The sequence below is a fragment of the Chionomys nivalis genome, chromosome 4 (genome assembly GCF_950005125.1).
Source record: "Chionomys nivalis chromosome 4, mChiNiv1.1, whole genome shotgun sequence".
NCBI classification, from domain to species: Eukaryota; Metazoa; Chordata; class Mammalia; order Rodentia; family Cricetidae; genus Chionomys; species Chionomys nivalis.
In genome coordinates this window covers 37,676,734-37,704,422 of record NC_080089.1, presented here as the reverse complement: position 1 = coordinate 37,704,422, position 27,689 = coordinate 37,676,734, and the positions used below count along the sequence as shown (strand labels likewise).

Genomic DNA, 27,689 nt, shown 5'->3' with positions numbered 1-27,689 from the left:
CATTACTGATTTATAAAATTACTTGTGAAGTACATTATTGTTTTGTAAAGCTGTACTAGAAGGACACATAAAATTATTAAATAATCGACCTATTCATTAAATTCTGTTTTAGGTTGCATATGCATGCTATATAGCTATAGAACTCCTAAAATGTTTATATGGCTGAAGCAGAGTATTGTAATATTGCCACATGCTAATACTTGAACAAATAAGAAAGACAAAGAAAGCAGCTGGCATGATGTCTCAAGGTAGAGAGATTGGAGTCCTTTTTCCATGGTGGTACACAGAAAAGAGGAGGATATAGATATTATCTATTTCAAAAGTTTATTTTATTTTAGAAGAGATTTCTAACTTTAATCTAATTGGTCCCTCAGAGCTATAAATGACTGAATCAAGAAAATGCCCAAAGGGATATGAAAGAAGTGATCCAAGGGGAAATGAATGTGTTCAAGACCTGGTAGTATGCACATGGATATTTTATGCAAAAAAACAATTCTCAGTTCCTGAGTTTGAAGTACTCTAAACTCTTCTAAAAACAAAAGAAGGTACCTGAGTCATCTTTAGAGTACTGTAGGAAATCCGACTCTAGAATAGGCAGCACATGGCTGCAATTCCAGTATCCTATCAGAGAGATGTGTGTAGGACATCCTGGAGGGCTCCACACTGACAACAAGACTAGAGTGCTGGGCTGGGTAGTGGTGGCACATGTTTTTAATCCCAGCACTTGGGAGGATTAGGTGGGCAGACCTCTGTGAGTTTGAGGCCAGCCTGGTCTACAAGAGGTAGTTCCAGGATAGGCTCCAAAACTACAGAGAAATCCTGTTTTAAAAAATAAAAAATAAAAGAAAACTAGCAAGGTTGTGACAACCTATAGTAGAACACCAAGGGTTGAGATGCAGTTCGTGGCAGAACACTTGTCTAAGACACTAGGTGTATCCTTGATTTTTGGAGAAAAAAATACCTAAATCCTGGTGAAAAAGTGTTTTTATTTTTTCTCTTTTCTCTGACACCTTTGTCCTTTATTCATGAAGTACTGATATCTAACAGAAGGAAGTTTCTAGATTTTCAGGTTTTTCCTAATGCATTTTTGCTCAAGATTTTCAAGTGAAAAAAATTGGAGACTCATTTTCTAAGACATATGCTTTGATGTCAAAATAAATGACCAAAATTAATGCAGCTTAATGGAGAAGTTCATGACTCATATAAATGAGGCTCAAGGTCCAAAATCTTGTAATTTCTTCCTATAACCCGAATTAATAGTTGTTGTTCTTATATAAACCCATAGAAGTAGTAGTCTACATTATGTTACACTTGGTTCCCTCACTTTGTTGATCATCCTTCATATTAGGTGCACAGTAGTATCTAATTATGGTTTTATTTGTACTTCTTTGGCAAGGAAGATGGATCCCTTCCACACTGTTTATATACATTCATGTACCTTACTTGATAATATACATGTTTAAGAATAGTTTTCCAGTCTTTTTGAAGCCAAGGTATTACTTGATTTTTATTGAATTAAAAATAGTATAAATGTTATTCTTGTAAATGTTGGATATGCAATCTATTTATTTAGTCACTGTAAGGTTATTTTTTCATTTTCTTGTTGGCAAATCAAAAAAATCACTGAAATATTAGAGTGTCATTCTCCTGAGTAGGCATAATCAATTTGAATTTTTATCTCAAACAGAAACAAAATAAAACAGCAACAACAATAACAATATCAACAACAAAAATCAAGAGTATAGTGGATGGCAAACTTGTATATCTGGGGGTTTCCAGATTTTGTTCTATCTGTTAACTTCAAGGTCCTCAGAAAAATGATTTTTATTTTTTATCTAAATCTAGATCTGATGTAAATTTAACTTTCTAAGAGCACTTAATCATTCCAAAATATAATCTAAAACTTTATTGTTTTTATGTTTTATGTAGATTTTTTCCATATAAGAAGATCAATTGTGCAAAAACAAAATACATACTTCTACCAGAGAGCATGTGGGTTTGACTTCAGGATTCATGTCCTGGAGAGGTTGGTCTATGTTCTGTTTTGACATCAGACATTCTCAAAACAATGAGGAATCTCTCAGAGGTGACTCAGTTTATCCTGATGGGCATCCCACAAACAGAGGGACTAGAGACCATTCTCTTTACCCTTTTTTTAACTTTCTACATCTTCACCTTGCTGGGGAATCTGCTCATACTCCTTGCAATTGCCTCCTCCACAAGGCTTCACACTCCCATGTACTTCTTCCTCTGCCAGCTCTCTGTGTGTGACATATTTTTCCCTTCAGTGACTTCTCCCAAGATGCTGTTCTACCTCTCAGGAAACAGCCGAGCCATTTCCTATGCAGGCTGTGTGTGCCAGCTCTTCTTCTACCATTTCCTGGGTTGTACAGAATGTTTCCTGTACACAGTGATGGCCTATGACAGCTTTGTAGCCATATGTCACCCTCTAAGGTACAGAATAATTATGAACAACAGAATGTGTGCCATTCTTGCTATCGGGACATCATTTTTTGCCTGCATTCAGGCTACGTTCTTAACCACTATCACTTTCCAGTTGCCCTACTGTGGTCCTAACGAGGTGGCCTATTCTTTCTGTGAGATGCTAGTATAGTTGAAGCTGGCTTGTGTAAACACATCAGCCCAGGAAATGGTGGGTTTCATCAATGTTGGCCTCATGCCTCTTGGCTGCTTCTTACTCATCCTTACCTCCTACAGCTATATAGTCTATTCCATCTTGAAGATCCAGTCAGCTGAAGGTAGACACAAAGCCTTTACTACCTGCAGTGCCCACCTCACTGCTGTCCTGCTTTACTTTATGCCAGTTGTCCTCATATACATAAGGCCAACCACAAGCCCTTGTTTAGATGCAGCCATTCAAATTTTTAACAACTTGGTTATCCCCATGCTGAATCCTTTGATCTATAGTTTGAGGAATAAGGAAGTAAAAGGTTCTCTGAAGAAAGTACTATGGAAAGTGGCCTTCCTACTTGAGAAATTCTAGAGAAAGTATCAGAAACTATTACTTTGCTATCACACTTCCTACAAAATGTAATTCATTTTGTATAACCAAAAACAAGATGTTACCATTGCTCATTTTACCAGTGATCAGGACTTGACGAAAAAGAGTAAATCACTAAAGATTAAATTACTAATAAATTCTTCTACCAGAAAGTATGATACTTTTCTCAAATTTCTCTTCCTTTTTTTAATCTTCAGATCATCTTCCTATGGATATTTTCTCCACCATCCTTTGTTGTAATTATTTAAATATCTCTTCAAATGTCTGCATGGAATATATTTTCCTTTCAAAGTCTAGAAGTTGCTGCAAAAGAACTAAGAGCAGATCAAGCCAATGACTTTGGGAACTTTCTTATGATTTGAAACCAAAGCAACTGTTCAGTAAAAATGAATACAACAGTCAAGTGCCTCTAGATATGACATGATCCAGGTTTCCTACAGATGCTTTAATCAGGGACCTCGTGTGGCATATGTAGCCATCTGCTGGTCTCATTCTCAGAGTGATGGAAGTGCGGAGGCTGCAATCAGGAAGTTCCTGAGAATGGAAGGCTGGCTCTATTGGTCTTTTTACTATTTTAATTTTGTTTTGGTATCCTAAGCAAAAGCAAAAGTCCATGAAAACTCCGATCAGTAGTTGGTTTGTGGCTCTGGATATTCTTTACATGCAAGGCATGACTTTACTGTTTTCCCCTCATAAAACACTTTTTTCTTTTTGTTTATTTATGAGATTATAATTTAATTACAGTATTTCCTTCTTCTTTTCTCTCCCTCCAAACCATACCATATACACTTCCCCACCTTCTTCAAATTCATGGCCTTGGATTTCATTAATTTTTATTGCATGCTTATATGTGTTTATATATACATATCTATCCCTAAATGTACCCTGTTGAGTTCTTTTTGTAGGGTTGAAGGTATGTAGGTTTTTCGCCATACAGTTTGCAATGGTAGTCATAGTTCTTGTTTAGAAAAGAACTTTTATTAAATAAAATAAAGAAGGTGGTAGTATTATTTTCTAGTCATGCAACAAGCAAACATTTTTGGAGTTCTCACTCCTTTGGACCAAGTGTAAGATAGTGAATTGTTAGGAAAGCATAACAAAAGAGAAGTGATTAGTGGGCCAGTACTGGCATCAGCGGATGCTGATGATGTCAAGGCCCTCTATGTATTGCTATCTTTACCTGATAAGTCAATTAAGAGCTCCAAATGAGTTATAATTAATGAAATTTCAAATTATTGTTTAGAAAGAAACAGTATATTTAGGAAGAGGTAATGTTTTTATTTTTGTCATTACAGGTTGCATCAACTTTTATCTCTCAGTATTTTGAGGATAGCAATTTTTTCTTGCATTTGTTTCATATTGATATTAATAAGAAAAAAATTCTCACTCACTTATTAAAGATATTGAAAAAGATAACTTTTTTGTTGTCTTCCTCAATATTCAAGCAATTATGTGTGTGTATGTGTCTGTGTTAGTGTATGTCATATTTATGTCAGTAATCACAGAGCGAGGGCCAGAAAGGTTATGAGATGCCTTGGACCTGTAGTTGCAGGTGGTTGTTAGCACTCCAGTGTGGGTGATGTGAACCCAACTTGGTTTACATGGAGGAGCAGCAAATGCTTTTCAACACCGATCATGTGTTGTGTCCCCATTCCTTTACTCGACATTTTAGTAGCTGTACCTTCCCATGTCTAAGGCTTTGTACTACATGTCATACTTGTACTATTAAGCACTGTTCATGTATGTTCACATCACACTTTTTCAGCTCATTTTTCTGTCTTCGAATCTCTGACATGTGAAACTAATGGAAACACTTTTCTTGTTTCACGTTGCTATTCTTTCTCTCTCCACTAAAATATAAACAATGAATTAGGAGCTTTTCTTATGCTGCTTACTGTTTTACCTAAAGAATCACACATTATTTAATCAAATTTTAGAGAAAATAGAATATGAAGTTTTCAAATCACACTTTTGACTTTTTTCTTAAGGTAATGATCATTTTTTCCGTGTCCCCTTCTTTTTGAAATAGTTGTGGGCTGCAATTCTTCATCCTTTCCCTTTCTAAAAACTTGTATTTTAGCACCGATTTATCCTAATCTCTATCTTAAACAGTTCAGACTCCTATGCATGAGAGTTTAAGAAAAGAAACCGTGACTAAAGAGGCAGCTGATTAGAACATCAGTGATGTCGAGTGGTTGGGACATTGCATGTTCATAGCTAATTTATACTGGGACATATTTAGTTTGCTTAGGAGGCATTTATCAATTTCTTAACAACTTTTGTGACCATTGGGTAAATCTTTTGCAATGTCTGAGAAAATCACTAGTATCTACTAACCAAACTGCTAAAAACGCTGTCCACTAACTTCTAAAGCTACAGTATAGTACTCTCACCTCTACTCGGCTATGACCTACCTATGTACCCATAAATTCAATTGAATACCATGTTAATTTATGACTTTCTTTGTTCCTTTATTCTAAAATGTTTATGAAACTGCTAGCTCTTTGTATCATGATGTTTGAGGAATCCTAGATCGATGTTCTTAGGCTATATCTATTCATATTTTGCTCCAGAATAAACAATTGTTTTTCTTCTTTTGCGCTCAGACATGTTTCATTCATTGATCACAATGAAGACTATCTAAAACAATTTCTTTAAAACAGAAGGCTAATTAGCCATACAACTGTGGCTTTTACTCTACCTAACAGGGATAGTTATCGTGCTGATTATTATGAGACACATGAACTGCTAACAACAGTGTATAAAATTGAATAATAGCATGGATGTTGGTGTTGGTAACACTTCTAAGAAAAAGGGATAGGAGACATGTTTTTAATCTCCCAACCCTGTGCCAAGTCAACTTTAAGATCCATGTGTATAGTATATTAAATCCTCACACTGCTTGATGAAAGTTTGCATTAGAATCCATACTCTCTTTAAATGTGGAAACTGAGTTCTATAACAGGTAAGAACCCTTAGCAAAATAACATTTAATCAGAGGAGCTCACATTTACAATATAATCTACCTCACAACAAATGTAACATTTTCTTTTTATATTTTATTGTTAAGAATTATTTATATTTCCCATGATTTCTTGTGTACATAGTTTCGAAGAGTCAAGATTCATTCCAGTTTACAAGATAAATAGGAAAGAAATAGTTATCCAAAAAAATTGAAGGACTTTGTTTCGTCGATGGCCTGGTCTACCTTAGCATATACAGATATGCGTATCATAAGCACACGAACTTGTAATTTTAATAAGTAACATTTGATGGATACTTTCTATGTATCAGCCAATGGGATACTCTAATAATTATGAATACTTTTGAGGAACAAGAGATATTACCATTCAAAATTTAATAAAATAACGCAGAAATATATAGGAAATTCGATACTAACCCAAATTAAGTCATGAAAATCACTCTTTGTATTAGAGGTATTTGGATTATATTTTGATTTAAAAATTTTCTATTTCTCCCTTCAAATCCTTCTACATACACTTCCTTAATCTTTTTTTTTTTTTTGGTTTTCGAGACAGGGTTTCTCTGTGACTTTGGAGCCTGTCCTGGCACTAGGTCTTGTAGACCAGGCTGGTCTCGAACTCACAGAGATTCACCTGCCTCTGCTTCCCAAGTGCTGGGATTAAAGGCGTGTGCCATCACCGCCCGGCTAACTTCCTTAATCTTTAAAATCAATAATGTCTTTTTTCACTACTTGTATTACATGCATATGTATATTCACAAAGATGCATATATATGTTCATAAATTTGACCTATTTAATCAATATTTTGCTACCTGTTTGTATGCTTTCAGTGCTCACTATAGCATACTCAGGGAGCATACTCTGGAGATTTACATAAAATTCCACTAAACATAATATAAAATGCACAAGTCTAGGCAAAAAATGAAAACAGATGTAAACTACCAGCATGATTAGATGATGTTGTATAACTTGTTACAATACACACACACATATAATGATAAATTGAAATAACAAATCTCTGATCTCAAATTTTTATTATATATCTTTTAATGTGCAAGTTAATGGAGCCACTTTTTAATATTTTGTTAAGTACTAATTGGGGTAGTGATGAATAGGGTTCTCTCAAAATTAGTCTGTGTGTCTTCTTCTTACTACCCAGAAATCCTTTAAGTACAAGTCCAATAAGAAGTGAACTGCTAGTTTACAAAAATTTACCAACCATGAAAGTCATAAAGCTTTTAACCTAACTCAGAGATCAAACCAACAGACATATTTCCAAATCAGAGCCTAAACTTTCCTATCTAAGCCTTTGATGAAACAGTTGCATGGGGATGCCATGTTTTATATAAACCTTACCCTGTACACTTGCACGCAGTCAACATGCTTGGCAGTAGTGGGATTCAAGGATACAGGCCTGACTGTTACCAACAGCCATGAAAACAATAGCCATTTACCCACTTTTTTTTTTATAAATTCAAAACTAGCAGGTACTTACTTTTATACAAAAATTTTTACTTTAATAGAAATACACAGACTCAAAAGAAGAGGATTTGCTCTTCTTCTAGGTAGGTGTGATTACTTTTTTGGAAAAGTCATATCAGATAGGAACATCTGAGAGTTTACTCCCACATTGGAACTTTGGCGTTAAAGACACAGGCTATTATTTCTCAGTGGGACAATTTATCTTACAAATTTTCTTTACAGTACACCATAATCCAAGATGGATTCTTGAGAGTCATCTTCAGAAGGTAGAGTTTCTTTGATGCACTGGTAACTCTTGACTACAATATAAAGTGAACTTGAAAGACTTGAATCCCTTTCCTGCTTTAATCTGGAGCATCAAACAACTAAGAGAAAAGCAGATAAAATAGATCTAACAAGGGTGCCACAAAGATGCCACCAACTCTAAGGAACAGATTTTCAATGATTTTCCCTCTCCTAAAGTTATTTCTTTATGTTTTACTATTAAACATTTCTAGAGGCAGCAAAGCAAATGTTTAATGAAAATAAAATTTAACAAAGATTTAAAATAATTTTATGCTTTCATTTTTTTTTGAGCTATATGTTTTTTACTGTTACCTTCCTTTCCTCCACTTTTCCTTTCTATCCTTGTCATGACCTTCACATTCCCAATTTACAGAGGAGCTCTTTAATTTTTCTTCTTCTTACATAGGTCTATGTATGTCTCTACTAGAGTCTTCTTTGTTGTCTAGGTTCTCAGGGTTATAGATTGTAGGCTGGTTTTGCTTTGCTTTATGTTGAAAAGCCACTTATGAGTGAGTACATATTATATTTGTCTTTTTGCGTCTGGGTTGCCTTACGCAATATGGCTTTTCTAGACCAATCATTTGGCCTGCATATTTAAAGATGACATTATTTTTTACCATTGAGTAATACTACATCATGTAAATGTACCACATTTTCCTTATCCATTCTTCAGTTGAGGGGCATTCAGGTTGTTTCTAGGTTCTGGCTATAAAAAACAATACTGCTATGAACATAGTTGAGCACATATCCTTCTGGCAAGATTGAGCATCCTTTGGATGTATACCTAAAAGTAGAATTACTGTGTCTTGAAGGAGGTTGTTTCTTAATTTTCTGAGAAATGACAGCACTGACATCCAAAGGGGCTGTTCCAGCTTGCATTCTCACCAGCAAGGCAGTAGCGTTTCTTTTCCCCACAACCTCTCCAGCATAAGCTGTCATCCGTGGTTTTGTTCTTGGCCATTCTGACAGGTTTAAGATGGGATTACAGGGTTGTCTGTAATTTGCATTTCTCTGATGGCTAAGGAAGTTGAATATTTCCTTACGTGTCTTCCAGCCATTTGAGATTCATCTGTTGAGAGTTCTATGTTTATGTCTGTACCCCATTTTCTTTGTTGGATGATTTGTTCTTTTGATGTCTAAGTTCTTGAGTTCTTTGTATAATTTAGAGATCAGTCCTCTGTCAAATGTGAGGTTGATTAAGATATTCCCATTCTTAGGTTATAATTTTGTCTTCTTGAACATGTTCTTTGCTTTACAGAAACTTCTTAGTTGTAGGAGGTCCCAATTATTAAATGTTGCTCTCTGTGTCTGTGCTACTGGGGTTATATTTAGGAAGTAGTCTTCTGTGCCAGTGGTATACTTACCAATTTTTCTTCTATGAGGTTTAGTATGGTTGGTTTTATGTTTACATCTCTGATCCAATTTAGCAGGATAGAAGGTTAACTCAAAGAAATAGTAGCCATCTTTTATATAGATGATTGTAGTAGGAGGCCACTTGTTTGTTCCCAGCTGCTCAGACTTGAAATAACCACAAAGAAACTCTATTAATTAAATCACTGTTTAGACCATTAGCTGAAGCTTCTTATTGGCTAACTCTTGAATCTGAATCTAACCCATTTCCATTAATCTGTGTATCACCAATATGCTGTGGCTTACTGGGCAAAGTTCCATCATATGTCTCTGGCAGGGCTCCATGGCTTTTCCTCGACTCTGCTTACTTTCTCCCAGAATTCAATTTAGTTTGCCCCCACTTACCTCTATTCCACTATGTCAGGGGCTAAAGGCAGTTTCTTTATTAACCAATGGTATTCACAGTATATGGGGGGGAGGGGTCCTACATCTGTTGATAAACGCTCTGAGAAAGAAAACAGATTAACATCACGCTTCACAAAGTTACAAATAATACAAAGTATCTTGGGGTAACTCTAACCAAACAAGTAGAAGACTTGTATGATAAGTACTTTAAATCTTTGAAGAATAAATTAAAGACACCAGAATATGGAAAGACCTCCTATGTTCTTGAGTAGGTAGAATTAACATAGTAAAAATGGCAATCTTATCAAAAGTCATCTACAAATTAGATATAGGGCCCATCAAAATCCCAGCAAGATTCTTCACAGATCTCAAAAGAATAATACTCAACTTCATATGTTAAAACAAAAAACCCAGGATAGCCAAAACAATCCTATACACTAAAGGAACTTCTAGAGGCATCACAATCCCTGACTTCAAACTTTACTACAGAGCTACAGTAATGAAGACAACCTGGTATTGTCTTAAAAACAAACAGAAGTACCAATGGAATCAAATCAAAGACACATATGTCAATCCACACAACTACAAACACCTGATTTTGACAAAAAAGCTAAAAATATAAAATGGAAAAAAGAAAGCATATTCAACAAATGATGCTGGCATAACTGGATATCAACATGTGAAATAATGCAAATAGATCCTTATCTATTGCCATGCACAAAACTCAAGTCCAAATGGATCGAAGACCTCCTCATTAAACCAACCACAATGAGCCTTACATTTTTTTCTTAAGTTTTCACTACTAAAATGATTGCTTTGCAAAAGCCTTTGACTGCCAATTGGAGTTCGTTGCCAGAATTGCTTTTTGATTTTGCTAGATTTAATTATCTGCTCATAAATTGCTTAAAAGTAAAGTCAAAAGTAACTATCAGTATTTAAGTTAATATAATTTCAAATATTAGAAAATCAGAGTCCATAAGTATTTAGAATGCAGTTTCTATTGTTCTATGGTAGGGCCTACATGCTCACAAACAAATGTAGAGTTGGAGCAAATCACCTCTGTCTTGGGACCAGCTCCAAGTAAGCAACCTCTGCAGGAACAGGTAGGAGGGAGCACTACCTTCCTGGGACAGGCCTTAGTCAGCAACTGTGTTCTGCAGGAGCTGGCACAAGCCAGCAATCTTTGCTAGGTAACAAAGCAAACCTCAACAGATTAAAAAAATGGAATAAACCCATTTATCTTATCAGATCATCTGTAGATAAAGGAAGAAATAAAGAAAGTAAAGACTTCCTAAATTTCAATGAAAATGACCACATAATACACCCAAATTTATGGAATACAATGAAAGCAATGTTAAGAGGAAAATTCATAGCACAAAAAGCCTACATAAAGAATCTAGAAAAATCCCACACCAGTGAGTTTACAGAACAACTGAAAGCTCTAGAATAAAAAGAAGCAAACTTTTTAGCAGAAAGACTAGATGGCAGGATATGATCAAATTTTAGAGCTGAAATCAACAAAATAAAAACAAAACAATATACAAAGAATCAATGAGACAAAGAGTTGATTCTTCTAAAACATCAACAAAATAGACAAACCTTTAGCCAAAATAACAAAAAGACAGAGAGAGAATATCCAAATTTAAAAAAATTAGAAAGAAAAATGAGGACATAACAACAGACATGGAGGAAATCCAGAAAATCATCAGGTCATACTCAAAAACATGTACTCAACAAAATTGGAAAGCATAACGACAATGGACAATTTTCTGGATAAATATCATTTACCAGATAAGCGAATGAAATAGACCTTATCTGCTAAAGAAATAGAAACAGTAATCAAAGGTTTCCAAATTTTTAAAAAAAAAATAAGCCAAGGACCAGATGGTGTCAGTGCAGAATTCTACAAGATTTTCAAAGAATAACTAATACCAATGCTCCTCAAATTGTACCATACAATAGAAACAGAAGGAACATTACCAAACTTTTTTTATGACTTTTTATGAGGTTACAACTACCCTGTACCCAAACTCCACAAACTCAATACTAAGAAACAGAATTATAGCACGTTGATGCAAAATTTAAAAAATAAAATAAAATACTGGCAAACTGAATGCAAGAACACATCAGAAAAATCATCCACCATGACCTAGTAGGCTTCATCCCAGAGATGCATGGATGGTTCAACATATGAAATCTGTCAATGTAATCCACCATATAAAGAAACAGAAGAAAAAAAGAAAACATGATCATCTCATTGGATGCTGAAAAGTCTTTAACAAAATACAATACCCCTTCATGATAAAGGTCTTGGAGAGAGCAGGGATACAAGGAACATACCTAAACACAATAAAGGCAATATACAGCAAGTCAACAGCCAACATAAAAATAAATGAAGAGAAACCCAAAGCTATCCCATTGAATTAAGGAACAAGACAAGGTTGCCTACTCTCTTCATATCTGTTCAATATAGTACTTGATTTTGTCTCTGGAGCATTAAAACTACAAAAGGACATCAAGGAGATAGAAATCAGAAAATAAGTCAAACTCTCACTATTTGCTAGTGATATGATAGGTTACATAAATGATCCCAAAAATTCTATCAAATTCTTCTACAACTCATAAACAATTTCAGTAATGTAGCAGGATATAAGATTAACTCAAAAAATAGGTATCCCTGCTTTATACAGATGATAAATAGGCTGAAAAAGAAATCAGAGAAATATCACTCTTTATAACAGCCACAAATAGCATAAAATATCTTGGAGTAACTCTAACCAAACAAGTGGAAGACCTATATGACAAGAATTTAAATCTTTGAAAAAGGAAATTGAAGATGACAACAGAAAAAAAGAAAGAATTCCCACACTCTTGGGAAGGTAGAATTAACATAGTAAAGAAGACAATCTTATCAAAAGCAATCTACAAATTGAAGGCAATGCCCTTCCAAATTCCAGCAAAATTCTTCACAAACCTCAAAATAATAACTACTTTGGAAATCAGTATGATGAATTTTCAGAAAATTAGGAAACAACCTACCTCAAGACCCAGTAGTACCCCTTTTGGGTATATACCCAAAGAATGCTCAATCATCCCACAAAGATATGTGCTCAACTATGTTCATAGCAGCATTATTCATAATATCAAGAATGTATAATCAATCTAGATGCTCCTCTACTCAAGAATGGATAAAGAAAATGTGGTATATTTATGCAGTGGATTCTTTAATTTTGCAAGCAAATAAATCTAAAAAACATCATATTGAATGAGGTAACTCAGACACAGAAAGATAAATATATTATATTCTCACTCTCAAGTGGCTTTTAGACATAAAGCAAAGAAAAATCAGCCTACAATTTGCAACCCCAAAGAATCTAGACAACAAGGAGAACCCTAAGAGAGACATACATGGATCTAATCCACATGGAATAGAGAAAGAGACAAGATCTCCTGAGTTAATTGGGAGCTGGGGAAACACAGAGAGGGTAAATGGCAGGAGGGATGAAGGGAGGGGAGGGGAGAAAATATATATCTCAATAAAAGTAATAATAAAGAAACTGTAAAAAAAGAAAATATTAAAAAATGTAGAATCTTGGTAAATTGACTTAAATTATTAAACCATAATAAAAACACAAATGACTTTTAATAGTTTTATGGAATTGTGCTAAAATAGTTAATATATGTAAAGCATTAGCTAAAAATTTCGTCATTGTTTTTCAATAGAACCCTAATTTTTTGTTTGGGTCTTCATACAAAACATCCTTATGTGTTCTCTCATCCTGGGTGACTCTGTTTCAGCTGTGTTCTAGCTTTCTTCACTAGATATGCAGGTCTTTCTTCAAATTACATGAGTTAAAAAGCTGCTAAACTGTTCTTACTGTAAACCCTTCATGAAAGAAAAAACATTATTTGAATTATAATTAAACATAGCCTTTAGACCAAAGCATTGTTCTTAGTAACATATTTAAAAGCATGGAATATGTAAAAAAAATAAGTAATCTCTGTAATAAAATATTTGAGAACAGAATTATCTCATTCCAAATAAAAATCTCTATTTTTATGATTTGTTTTTTAGTTTCATTTACATTCTGACCACATTTCCCTGGCACAGCCCTATTCCCATCCCCACTGGCCTTCCAGTCTATCCCTCATCCATTCCTTCTCAAAGATTAAGGACTCCCAGAGAAAGTAAACAAAACATGGCCCATTAAGTTGAGGGAGGATTCAGACCCTCACCCCCTCCCCCACATTAAGGCGGAGAATTGCATCCAACCATAAGGAATGGAATCTGACAAATCTCTCTCTATGTGTGCGAAAGAAATCATGTTGGAAATGCTTAAAAACTTACAGCATGGTCAAATTCATTTCTTCCCAGGACAGTTTATTTTATGGAAGATTTTTCTTCCTTTTTATTCTGCAATGAAATGAAAGCTTTAAGCAATCTCCCCAGCGTTATTATTTACTCTATGGAATCATTACTGACATTTTCGGGTATCAGATATCAAGTATTACATTATTCAATAATAACAATTATCAGCACAGACGGTTAAGAGGCCTTGATTCTAGAATCAGACCTGGTTTGGATCAGGGTCCCTAGTTGTGTGATTGGGTTATTAAGCATCAGGGCTATCAGTGCTCTCAGTGTTATATTTTCCTTCCCTGCTAAAGGATGCTTTTAATTAACTGTGAAAGTCATCATTGAACTTAAGATAATACTGCATTACCTTATAAAGAATCAATCATTACTGATCTTTAAATTAAATCCCATCTTCATTTAAGACTATATATCCACAGTGAACATTTATAATTTTCCTTTGAACATACTGCATTAACATTTTTTAGAGTGCCTTATTATAAGGACACATAGGGTAATTGAATATTTCTATCCCATTCATTAAATTCTATTTTAAATTACAATGTGTATTTTATATAGTTACAGAATTATGGAAATGTTTATCTAATTGATGTGGGAATGTTGTTCTAAGCAAAGACATAAAAAATGAGAGAAATTCAATAGGAACTTCCAGTCTGAGATTAGTCTATTGGGCAATCTGGCACACTGGAAAACACTTCTTTTCTTCTCTTTCCAAAACTCTGTTGTTTAAATTTGGTGAAGAATGTAGTAAACTTAAGTCTAATTAGTCTCTCAGAGATAGCAATGACTAAATCATAAAAAAAAAAAAAATCCCCATGGGAGTCTGCATGAAATGATCTAGTGGGCAATGATGGTGTTCAAGACTTGAAAGAAAATGCATGCCATGAACATAGCTGCATATACACTGAATCTCAGAACCCAAGGCTGAGAGACCTTGAACTATTCTACATACCAAAGAACATGATTTCGGTTACATTTACAATACCATAGAAAGTCCCATGCAGCTGGGCGGTGGTGGTGGTGCACGCCTTTAATCCCAGCACTCGGGAGGCAGAGACAGGAGGATCTCTGTGAGTTCGAGACCAGCCTGGTCTACAAGAGCTAGTTCCAGGACAGGCTCCAAAAACCACAGAGAAACCCTGTCTCGAAAAAAAAAAAAAAAAAAAAAAAAAAGAAAGGTCCCCGCCAGGGAAAGCGGGCCCCTGCTGCTGGGGCTGCAGTCTCTGCTGTGATCTGCTGGACCTGCTCTGCCTGCGCCCTACTTCCATTAGTCCCTGGCTCATTGGGGCATCCAGGAGTTCCTGTGTAGGTGCCGAGAAGTTTCATCGGGACGGGTGAGTGTGTGCTATCCTGGGGCGGACTGTCCAGGTAGAGAGCACAAACACCCCTCCCCCAGCTCCTGCTGCAGGGCTTGCTCTCCTACACACCCGCCCCCACCCCCACCCCCAAACCTGCCTTGTCTGCAAGGTCCTTAGCTGTGGAACAGTTTCCTGCCATTTCACTAAGGCTACCAACCCAGAGCAGTGAGTCCCTGACCAGAGGGCAGGCCTCAAGGTCCCCGCCAGGGAAAGCGGGCCCCTGCTGCTGGGGCTGCAGTCTCTGCTGTGATCTGCTGGACCTGCTCTGCCTGCGCCCTACTTCCCTTAGTCCCTGGCTCATTGGGGCATCCAGGAGTTCCTGTGTAGGTGCCAAGAAGTTTCATCGGGACGGGTGAGTGTGTGCTATCCTGGGGCGGACTGTCCAGGTAGAGAGCACAAACACCCCTCCCCCAGCTCCTGCTGCAGGGCTTGCTCTCCTACACACCCGCCCCCACCCCCACCCCCAAACCTGCCTTGTCTGCAAGGTCCTTAGCTGTGGAACAGTTTCCTGCCATTTCACTAAGGCTACCAACCCAGAGCAGTGAGTCCCTGACTAGAGGGCAGGCCTCAAGGTCCCCGCCAGGGAAAGCGGGCCCCTGCTGCTGGGGCTGCAGTCTCTGATGTGATCTGCTGGACCTGCTCTGCCTGCGCCCTACTGCCCTACTTCCATTAGTCCCTGGCTCATTGGGGCATCCAGGAGTTCCTGTGTAGGTGCCAAGAAGTTTCATCGGGACGGGTGAGTGTGTACTATCCTGGGGCGGACGGTCCCGGTAGAGAGCACAAACGCCCCTACACTAAGGCTACCCAACCAGAGCAGTGGGCAGGCCTCAGCAACCCCCGAAAGGGAGCGCAGGCACCTCCAGCTTGTACTGCAGTGTCGCCTGTGTTCTACTGGACCCCGCCCGACCCCTTGCATTCGGCCTTCTTTACGCGGGTCATTGGAATACCACGCATCCATGTTTTGGTGTTGAGGAGTTCACCTGGAAGGGAACGGTTCCTGCCCCTACACTGAGGAGATACACCTAGAGAGTTAGTCACAGCAAAGACTGGTCCAAGACATCAGGCCTCTCCTGGCTCCATTTGAAGGAAAAGATGGGCAGGCGCCAATGCAAGAATTCCTCCAACAACTTGAAAGGCAACGTGACATCACCAGGATCCAGGAATCCTGAAATGAGAAGTCTAAACCCTAATACAGAAGAACTAGAAGAATTCGACTCAAAAGTGAATTTTATGAAAATAATAGAGGACCTTAAACAGGAGGTGAAAAACTGCCACAACCAATTAGAGATTACAAACAAAAAGGTAGAGGAAATGAATAAATATCTCAAAGATACCCAAGAAAACCAAGAGAAACAAGAAAAAGTAATCAAACAGGTAAGGGAAATGGTTCAAGACTTGAAGAACGAAGTGGAAGTAATAAAGAAAACACAAACCGAGGGAAGGATGGAGATGGAAAATTTGAATAAACGAACAGGAACTACAGAGACAAGTACCACCAACAGATTACAAGAGATAGAAGAAAGAATCTCAGACACTGAAGATACCATAGAGAAAATAAACACTCTCATCAAAGAAAACAGCATAACCAACAAATTCTCATCACAAAACATTCAGGAAATCTGGGACACAATAAAAAGACCAAACCTAAGAATAATAGGGATAGAAGAAGGAGAAGAAGTACAGCTCAATGGTCCTGAAAATATATTTAATAAAATTATAGAAGAAAACTTTCCCAACCTTAAGAAAGATATTCCTTTGAAGGTCCAAGAAGCATACAGAACACCAAATCGACTGGATCAAAAAAAAACATCTCCTCGTCATATAATAATCAAAACACAAAACATACAGAATAAAGAAAGAATATTAGGAGCTGCAAAGGAAAAAGGTCAAGTTACCTATAAAGGTAAACCTATCAGACTTACACCTGATTTCTCTATGGAAACCATGAAAGCCAGAAGGTCCTGGATAGATATACTGCAGAAACTACGAGACCATGGATGCAAGCCCAGACTACTATACCCAGCCAAGCTTTCATTCACTATAAATGGAGAAAACAAAGTTTTCCAGGATAAAAACAAATTTAAACAATACGTAGCCACAAATCCAGCCCTTCAGAAAGTAATTGAAGGAAAATTACAAACCAAGGAGTCCAACAATGCCCACAATAACTCAGACATCTAAAGACCCTTCACCAGCACAACTTGAAGAAGGAAAACACACAAACTCTACTACCAAAGAAAAGAAAGAAAGAAAGGAAAAATGACCGGAGTTAACAACCACTGGTCATTAATATCACTTAATATCAATGGACTCAACTCACCTATAAAGAGGCACAGGCTAAGAGATTGGATACGAAAACAGGATCCAACATTCTGCTGCTTACAAGAAACACACCTCAACCACAAAGACAGACATCTACTCAGAGTAAAGGGCTGGGAAAAGGTTTATCAAGCAAACGGACCTAAGAAACAAGCAGGTGTGGCCATACTAATTTCTAAGAAAGTTGACTTCAAACTAAAATCAATCAAAAGAGATGGAGATGGACATTTTTTACTCATAACAGGAACAATTCACCAGGATGAAATCTCAATCCTGAATATATATGCCCCTAATATAAAAGCACCCACTTATGTAAAAGAAACGTTACTAAAACTCAAGGCAGTCATCAAACCACACACACTAATAGTAGGAGATTTCAACACTCCTCTCTCACCAATGGACAGGTCAATCAAACAGAAACCTAACAGAGAAATAAGAGGATTAAGGGAGGTAATGAATCAAATGGACTTAACAGACATCTATAGAACATTCCACCCAAATAGGAAAGAATATACCTTCTTCTCTGCAGCTCATGGAACCTTCTCGAAAATAGACCACATACTCGGTAACAAAGCAAACTTACACAGTTACAAAAAAATATCGGTAACCACCTGTGTCTTATCAGATCACCATGGATTAAAGTTAGAATTCAACAACAATGCTATCCCCAGAAAGCCTATGAACTCATGGAAACTGGACAGTCAACTATTGAACCTCACCTGGATCAAGGAAGAAATAAAGAAAGAAATTAAAGTCTTTCTTGAATTCAATGAAAACGAAGACTCAACATACTCAAACCTATGGGACACTATGAAAGCAGTGCTAAGAGGAAAATTCATAGCATTAAGTGCCCACTTAAAGAAAACGGAGAAAGCACACATTGGAGACTTAATAGCCCACCTGAAAGCTTTAGAAAAAAAAGAAGCAGACTCACCTAGGAGAAGTAGAAGACTGGAAATAATCAAATTGAGGGCTGAAATCAACAAAATAGAAACACAGAAAGCAATCCAAAGAATCAATGAAACAAAAAGCTGGTTCATGGAGAAAATCAATAAGATTGATAAACCCCTATCCAAACTAATCAAACGGCGGAGAGAGAATACGCAAATTAACAAAATCAGAAACGAAAAGGGAGACATAACCACAGACTCAGAGGAAATTCAGAGAATCATTAGACCATACTACAAAAATCTGTATGCCACAAAATTGGAAAATGTTATAGAAATGGACACTTTTTTAGATAAGTACCATATACCAAAGTTAAACCAGGACCAGGTGAACAATCTAAATAGACCTGTTAGTCGCGAAGAATTAGAAGTTGTTATAAAAAACCTCCCCACCAAAAAAAGCCCAGGTCCAGATGGCTTCAATGCAGAATTCTACCAGAACTTCCAAGAAGACCTAATACCTATACTCCTTAATGTATTTCACAATATTGAAACAGAGAAGTCATTGCCAAATTCCTTTTATGAAGCTGAAGTTACTCTGATACCAAAACCACACAAAGACACAACCAAGAAAGAGAACTACAGGCCAATCTCACTCATGAACATCGACGCAAAAATACTCAATAAAATACTGGCAAACCGAATCCAAGAACACATCAGAAAAATTATCCATTATGATCAAGTAGGCTTCATCCCAGAGATGCAGGGCTGGTTCAACATACGAAAATCTATCAATGTAATCCATCATATAAATAAACTGAAAGAAAAAAACCATATGATCATTTCATTAGATGCTGAAAAAGCATTTGACAAAATTCAACATCCCTTTATGATAAAGGTCTTAGAGAGATTAGGAATACAAGGGTCGTTCCTAACTATAATAAAAGCTATTTATAGCAAGCCGTCAGCTAACATCAAATTAAATGGAGAGAAACTCAAAGCTATTCCACTAAAATCAGGAACACGACAAGGTTGTCCACTCTCTCCATACCTCTTTAATATAGTGCTTGAAATTCTAGCAATAGCAATAAGACAACATAAGGGGATCAAAGGGATTCAAATCGGAAAGGAAGAAGTTAAACTTTCATTATTTGCAGACGATATGATAGTGTACATAAGCGACCCCAAAAACTCCAGCAAAGAACTCCTTCAGCTGATAAACACCTTTAGTAGCGTTGCAGGATACAAGATCAATTCCAAAAAATCAGTTGCCCTCCTATACACAAAGGATAAGGAAGCAGAGATGGAAATCAGAGAAGCATCACCCTTCACGATAGCCACAAATAGCATAAAATATCTTGGGGTAACCCTAACCAAGGAAGTAAAGGATCTATTTGACAAGAACTTTAAGTCAATGAAGAAAGAAATTGAGGAGGATACCAGAAAATGGAAGGATCTCCCTTGCTGTTGGATAGGGAGGATTAACATAGTAAAAATGGCAATTCTACCAAGGGCAATTTATAGATTCAATGCAATCCCCATCAAAATCCCATCAAAATTCTTCACAGATCTTGAGAGGACAATAATCAACTTTATATGGAGAAACAAAAAACCCAGGATAGCCAAAACAATCTTATATAATAAAGGATCGTCTGGAGGCATTACCATCCCTGACCTCAAACTCTATTACAGAGCCTCAGTATTGAAAACAGTTTGGTATTGGCATAAAAACAGAGAAGTCGACCAATGGAACCGAGTAGAAGACCCTGATTTTAACCCACAAACTTATGAACACCTAATTTTTGATAAAGGAGCTAAAAGTATTCAATGGAAAAAAGAGAGCATCTTCAACAAATGGTGCTGGCAGAACTGGTTGTCAACGTGTAGAAGAATGAAAATAGATCCATATCTATCACCATGCACAAAACTCAAGTCCAAATGGATTAAAGACCTCAATATTAGTCTGAACACACTGAACCTGATAGAAGAAAAAGTTGGAAGTACTCTACAACATATGGGTACAGGAGATCACTTCCTACGTTTATCCCCAGCAGCACAGACATTAAGGGCAACATTGAATAAATGGGACCTCCTGAAACTGAGTAGCTTCTGTAAAGCAAAGGACACTGTCACTAAGACAAAAAGGCAACCCACTGACTGGGAGAAGATCTTCACCAACCCTGCAACAGACAAAGGTCTGATCACCAAAATATATAAAGAACTCAAGAAACTAAACTTTAAAATGCTAATGAACCCAATAAAAAAATGGGGCACTGATCTGAACAGAGAATTCTCAACAGAAGAAATTCAAATGGCCAAAAGACACCTAAGGTCATGCTCAACCTCCTTAGCGATAAGGGAAATGCAAATTAAAACAACTTTGAGATACCATCTTACACCTGTCAGAATGGCTAAAATCAAGAACACCAATGATAGCCTTTGCTGGAGAGGTTGTGGAGAAAGAGGCACACTCATTCATTGCTGGTGGGAATGCAAACTTGTGCAACTACTTTGGAAATCAGTGTGGCGATTTCTCAGGAAATTTGGGATCAACCTACCCCAAGATCCAGTAATACCACTATTGGGAATATACCCAAGAGATGCCACATCAAATGACAAAAGTATCTGTTCAACTATGTTCATAGCAGCATTGTTTGTAATAGCCAAAACCTGGAAACAACCTAGATGCCCTTCAATGGAGGAATGGATGAAGAAAGTGTGGAATATATACATATTAGAGTACTACTCAGCAGTAAAAAACAATGACTTCTCGAATTTTGCATGCAAATGGATGGAAATAGAAAACACTATCCTGAGTGAGGTATCCCAGACTCAAAAAGAGGAACATGGGATGTACTCACTCATAATCGGTTTCTAGCCATAAAATAAAAGACATTAAGCATATAATGTGTGATCCTATAGAAGCTAAATAAGAAAGTGAACCCAAAGAAAATCATATAGTCATCCGCATGGAGAGGGGGAAGTAGACAAGATTCCAGGGCAAAAACTGGGAACTTGCGGGTGAGGTGGCATGGGGCAAAGGGGAAATGGGATGAGAAATATGAGAAGGGGAGGATGGGAGGAGCTCGGAGGATTGGGATGGTTGGGATATAGGAAGGATGGATACGGGAGCAGCGAAGTATATATCCTATCTAAGGGAGCCATCTTAGGGTTGGCAAGAGACTTGACTCTTGAGGGGTTCGCAGGTGTCCAGGAATATGTCCCCAGCTTGTACCTTGGGCAACTAAGGAGAGGGAACCTGAAATGACCCTATCCTATACTGATGAATATCTTGCATATCACCTTAGAACCTTCATCTGGCGACGGATCGAGGTAGAGACAGAGTCTCAATTTGGAGCAACGGTCTGAGCTCTTAAGGCCCAAATGAGGAGCAGAAGGAGGGAGAACATGAGCAAAAAATCAGGACCACGAGGGATGCACCCACCCACTGTGACAGTGGAACTGATTTATTGGGAGCCCACCAAGGCCAGCTGGTCTGGGACTGAATAAGCATGGGTTGATTCCGGACTCTCTGAGCATGGCGGTCAATGAAGACTGATGAGAAGCCAAGGACAATGGCACTAGGTTTCAATCCTAATACATGAACTGGCTTTGTGGGAGCTTAGCCTGTTTGGACGCTCACCTTTCTGGACGTAGATAGAAGGACCTTGGTCTTCCCGCAGGGCAGGGAATTTGGACTGCTCTTCAGTATCGAGAGGGAGGGGGAATGGAGTGGGGGGAGGAGAAGAGGAGTGGGGATATGGGGAGGGAAGTGGGGGGAGGGCAATATTTGGGAGGAGGGGAGGGAAATGGGAAATGGGGAGCAGGTGGAAATTTTAATTAAAAAAGAATAAAAATAAATAAGTAAAAAAAAAAAAAAAAAAAAAAAAAAAAAAGAAAAAAGAAAGTCCCATGCAGTGTAAAGCAGCAAGTACCTCCAGTCCAGTGCTCTTGCAGGAAGTGGGTTGGACATCACCAGTAAGAGAAAGATAGTAAGTTCAATGTCAGCCTGAACTGGTGAGACATTATCTCAAAAAACCCAGAGCCTGTTCTAGAGCTCAGTGATATAGTACTGACCTAGAAATATTAGACAGTGGGTCTAATCCTCAGCACTGAAAGAAATTTACATTTATTATGGCAGCAAATGTGTTTTGTACCATAACAGAGTCACCAATGTTATTGATAATATATTTATTTGTTCACGATACAGGGTAATAAATCTTGATTGACCTTAATGGTAACAAATTATATCCATACCCTTTAGTTCAGTAGAGATGAGTGGGGTCCTGTGAGTAAACCCTTTTCAGGTCAATATTACCTATAAGAACAGAACTGATAGAATGAAATAAAGGAACAGTATGCACATGAAAACTGATTTATCTTTTATAAGCAAGTTCAAAAGTATAAAATATCCAATATCAGAACTGTTAAAATTAAAATAAAAATATGAAATCAGGTTTTGGCTTTAAAATGGACCAATTGCAACTCATATCTATAACTGTTATAGTTTAAATTTTACTTTATTCAGAATCAGATTGGCAGTTAGATGGATGGCTAAAACTTTAACATAATATAAAGTTAACATAATTTACAAATATTTTGGCTAGATAGTTTTACATTAAATAACATGATTATAACAGTATAGAACTGATAACAACTTTATTTGTAATAGACTAAAAGACTTCAAGTGATTGACAATAACTAAGTGGTTAGATGATAATAAGTCCATATAATAGCATTCTGAAAAATAAAAATGGAAATGTAGATAAATAATTAAATTATTATTTTGAATAAAAAAGCTAAGGATATCTTAATAAAATATCTATCTACATGAAATTATAGAAATGTCAATCACCAAACAACTGTGACAATGTGAAAATCAGCTCTTATCTTTGGTTAGAGACTAAAAGACTAGTCATGAAGCATAATCAACTATTTGTTATTTTTACTGCCGTAATAGTTCCAAAATTCATAAATGTGCAAAAAATAATCTTTTTACTTCTCACATATGTGCAGTTTTATGTATTTCAATTTCCCTCAAAAAATTTGTATGATGTTATCTCATAAACATAAAAAATTAATGGTTATATTCAGAATATATAATATGAAGATTTTGTCAGTATACTACCAAACTTGTAAATTAATTGTAAAAACTAGTACTTTTGAATGTTGATTCATTCTATTCAAGAATTAAGTTCACACTTGTTCATATTTACTTTTGTATATTTTAGGAGTAAGTGAGTTTCCCTAGAGAAAGAACTTCACTCCTTCTGTTTAGTGCATGCACAAATATCCTGTCTTTTATTCCTTCTAGCAGGGTCTATGTCTTGTAGCTAGATAAAATTCATTCTGAATTCTGAAGGTTAATTTATCTTTTAGTCATTTACTGAAGTCTTATTAGCATCACCAATGCCTTTGAGATTTGGGGTAAGATATTATATTTTCTACAGTTAAAGAAAACTGTTTTCCTTCTTTCCTAATTATTATAATCCTAGGGTATTCGTTATGTCACATATAATTGAATAACAATTTATATTTAATAATAGATCAGGATGGTCTGGGGACACACTTCATTCACATTGCTTTGGAATATGGAGATATTGACTTATGGTAGTCAGGAGACAAGTGAAAATCAAGTAATCTCACAAACTCGGGATAGAAAAAAATTAAAACTAATTTAACAGAACATACAGACTATATCAGCCAACCTTTTCTGCTACTGCTTTTACCCCTGTTTCTTTTGATTTTCTTGTGTAGTTGTCTTGTCTTGTCAAGGACTAAGGAATAAACCTAGGATCCAGTTTCATGCTTCCAAACATTTCATATTAGTGAACACCCAAAAACCTTCTCATACTGCTGGTTTTCTTTTTGAAAATTAACATTTATACTTTGACAGTTCTGTACAAGTAGACCATGAGTTTTGCAGTTTGATTGTTCTTAACTCTAACCTATCTCTTCTCCATCCCTCTCTTATCTATTCCCCTTTCCCCCACTAATCCCCTTTTATATTTGTGTGTAATTGATTGATTTCTATCACTTTTATATGACCAGGAACATCTGAATCCTTGTAATTAGAACTGTGCCTTGTAGTCTGATGGGCACATTGGGGATACAACTAAAGATATTGATTCCCCAACTCCCAGATCCCATCAGCAGTCTATAGATCAGTTATGGGAGGAAGATAATGGCTAATGATTATCTAATTTGACAATCCCAAACTACATTCTAATTTTTTATGTTTGTACCCTTAGGCAAATTTTCTCTCTGCGCTAATGAGAAAAGTTTTCATTTAGAGTGAAGAGTGGTAAATAGAGACTCACAGCTGCCTGGAATGCTGAGAATATATGATAGACAAGATTTGTAGCCTAAACAAGTTTCCCTCTATGGCTCAAGAAACATTTCAGATGAGGGTCAGAAGGAATATAAGGTGCAAAAGATAGGGAGAAAAGCAGTAAAAGAATACCCTGGATAACACAATCATTGTAATCATGAACTAAAGAATGTGTGACTGTTGTTAGAAACAAAAATTTCATTTATATGACAGAAAAAGATCAGGTTTCCTATACAAACAATAAAACCTTTTGTAAAATAATGTTCTATTTTATTGGAAAAAGTTAATCAGCTATATATGGTAAGGCATTTTCTAAAGTATTAGATATTGCATGTATACCTATGGCATAGTGTTTGCCTGACATACAGAATACTCTGAGATCAATCCCAGAACCACATACAGAGATATATTGGATAATACAAGAGAGTAGAAAGATCATGGTTTCCTCAGAAAAATTATCTCCTACCATATATTGTTTACCAAAAAATAAGACCTATCTCCTCAACAAGAATCTGCCCAATGCTTTCTTCACATCTTTGTTCCTCAAACTATATATTAATGGGTTCAACAAGGGGATCACTGTGGTATAGAACACAGAAGACACCTTCTCTTGCTCAAGAGTATTACTTGAAGAAGGCTTGAAATACATAAATGTGATAGATCCAAAGAAGATTCCCACGGCCATGAGATGAGAACTGCAGGTTCCAAAGGCTTTGAACCGGCCCTCTGATGACCTGATGCGAAGGATGCTGCTAAAGATGAAGACATAGGAGATTGCAACAGCTAGGGTTGGCACCAGGGTGTTTATCCCTCCAATGATAAATAGGAGAAGTTCATTGAGATGTGTATTAGAGCAGGAGAGGTTGAGGAGGGGGAGAACATCACAGAAGTAATGGCTTATGATATGGGATTTACAAAAGTTCAGCTTCATCATAGCGCTTGTGTGTGCAATGGCAGACAAAAGGCCTAGGATGAAGGAAACCAGAACTAACAGTGAACAGAGCCTAGACGACATGATCACATTATACAGTAATGGTCTGCAGATGGCCACATAGCGATCATATGCCATAGCAGTCAGGAGGTAACCCTCAGCCACCACAAAGATCACAAAGAAGAAGAGCTGGGCCAGACATTCAGAGTAGAAGATCAAATTTTTCTTCCCAAGAAAGTTCACCAGCATTTTGGGTGTAATGACAGTGGAATAGCAGAGATCAACAATGGATAAGCTGCGGAGGAAATAATACATGGGAGTGCGCAGCAGTGGGCTGACTGTGATGAGCAGGCTCATGCCCAAGTTCCCCACTACTGTCACCACATAGATTCCCAGGAACAGGAGGAAGAGAGGCAGCAGGAGGTCTGGCTGCTGGGTTAATCCCACCAAGGCAAACACAGCTGTTCTAGAATGATTTCCAATGCCCATTCTTTGAAGATATCTGTGAAAGTAGAAAAAGAAAAAGCCTTTAGTTTACTATCATACTGCCAAGAACATCCCAAATTTCATATGCAACTTAAAATTACATATGGAATACTTCATTCTTCTTTCAAGTAAAACCAAAACTTCAACAAGAGTTTAGAAAATTGCAAATGTATTGTTTTCATCTATGGTTCATGGACCTTTAATATGTCTATTTAAATTTACCTCTAAGTCAATTGTGAGTTTTACATCACAAAATGAAGTGTTTCCTTACTGGCTTAGACACATTTGCCTTCTGGATTTAGCAGCATAATTAAAATTTTCTTCTATTGAGAGAAGGAAACATTTGTTAACATGTGAAGAGTAGAATAGCTGTGTGTGTTTGTTCATGCATTTAACATTACAGCTCAATGATCAGGATGCCTGAGATAAACTGTGACATCAAACACTCTTTATCTTCTAGGGTGTACTAAGGCTAGTGCTTCTGAAACCAGTGTCATAGGCATATCTGATGGGAACGGAAAAAGTCATAAAGCCATCACAGCTGCTTGTAAAAATCCAACAAAGTGGAGGCACATGATAACTGCTGTGCCACTTTTGGTTTTGATCTCCTCCTATTTTATACTTGGGGAGCCTTTAATATTTTTACAGTTTGGTGATACTGGATTGATGGAAAATTCTTTATAAATCATTTATGCTCTCTCCCAGGAGTACTACTTCTAAGCTTCTCCAGGAAAGTTCTGAATATAGTACCCTTGCTGCTTTTAGGGAAATATTCTTTTTTACTTGAAGATCTTCCTTATGTCTTGAAAGTTGAGACATACATAAAGAAGCCACAGGTCTATTTATGAGTCAATGAGATATTCTTGAATCATCTGTCCATGTACTTATTCAGGAAAAAGATAATCAAAACTAAGTAAATTTAAAAGGCTCACCAAGATTTGATAGACTAGAGAAGTTGGACACAGATCAGATCGCAAGTTTCTTCCCAAGTTAGATTAGCTGAAGTGGCCTCTGTCCTACACAGAGATACTTATATTGATAGGCAAAGAATAATGTAGAAAGATGATAAAAGAATGAGATGTCAGGACTTCCTTTTTTTAAAAATAAAAGTTGGCTCATGAAGAAGTACTGAGATACCGTTTGATCAAGGAATAAAAAATGGAATAACTAGACACATAAACAGTTTCTATAAAGATATAAAATGTAAGCATTTTATCATCTCAGAGTTTTATAATAACTGCAGCATCTTTGGGCTGAGAATTCTTCTTGGACACTTTGATCATGAAGAGTTAATTATATACTGTTTGGGATATGGCAATCTGCCAAAGCTGGAATGGAGATTTTGTTTTAGACTAGAATCCTTGAATTCACAAAAGCTACTAGCTTGAAACAGGCTGTCATATGTTTCTAGATTCTTATTGTGGGATTGGTGAGTAAAAATTATTGTAAAAGATAACTTTACCAATGATGATTA

General features: G+C 36.7%; 1 protein-coding gene and 1 pseudogene across 1 annotated transcript; one reads left to right on the top strand and one right to left on the bottom strand.

Moving 5' to 3' along the window:
- The first annotated feature begins 2,068 nt into the window (after positions 1-2,068).
- LOC130872745 (olfactory receptor 149-like) lies at positions 2,069-3,004 on the top strand (annotated as a pseudogene).
- Positions 3,005-25,291: 22,287 nt separating this feature from the next.
- On the bottom strand, positions 25,292-26,221 carry LOC130873679 (olfactory receptor 8D1-like). Its single transcript, XM_057768562.1, has one exon. The coding sequence runs from the start codon at positions 26,216-26,218 to the stop codon at positions 25,292-25,294; it is 927 nt and encodes a 308-aa protein (XP_057624545.1). The 5' UTR covers positions 26,219-26,221.
- Positions 26,222-27,689: the final 1,468 nt, after the last annotated feature.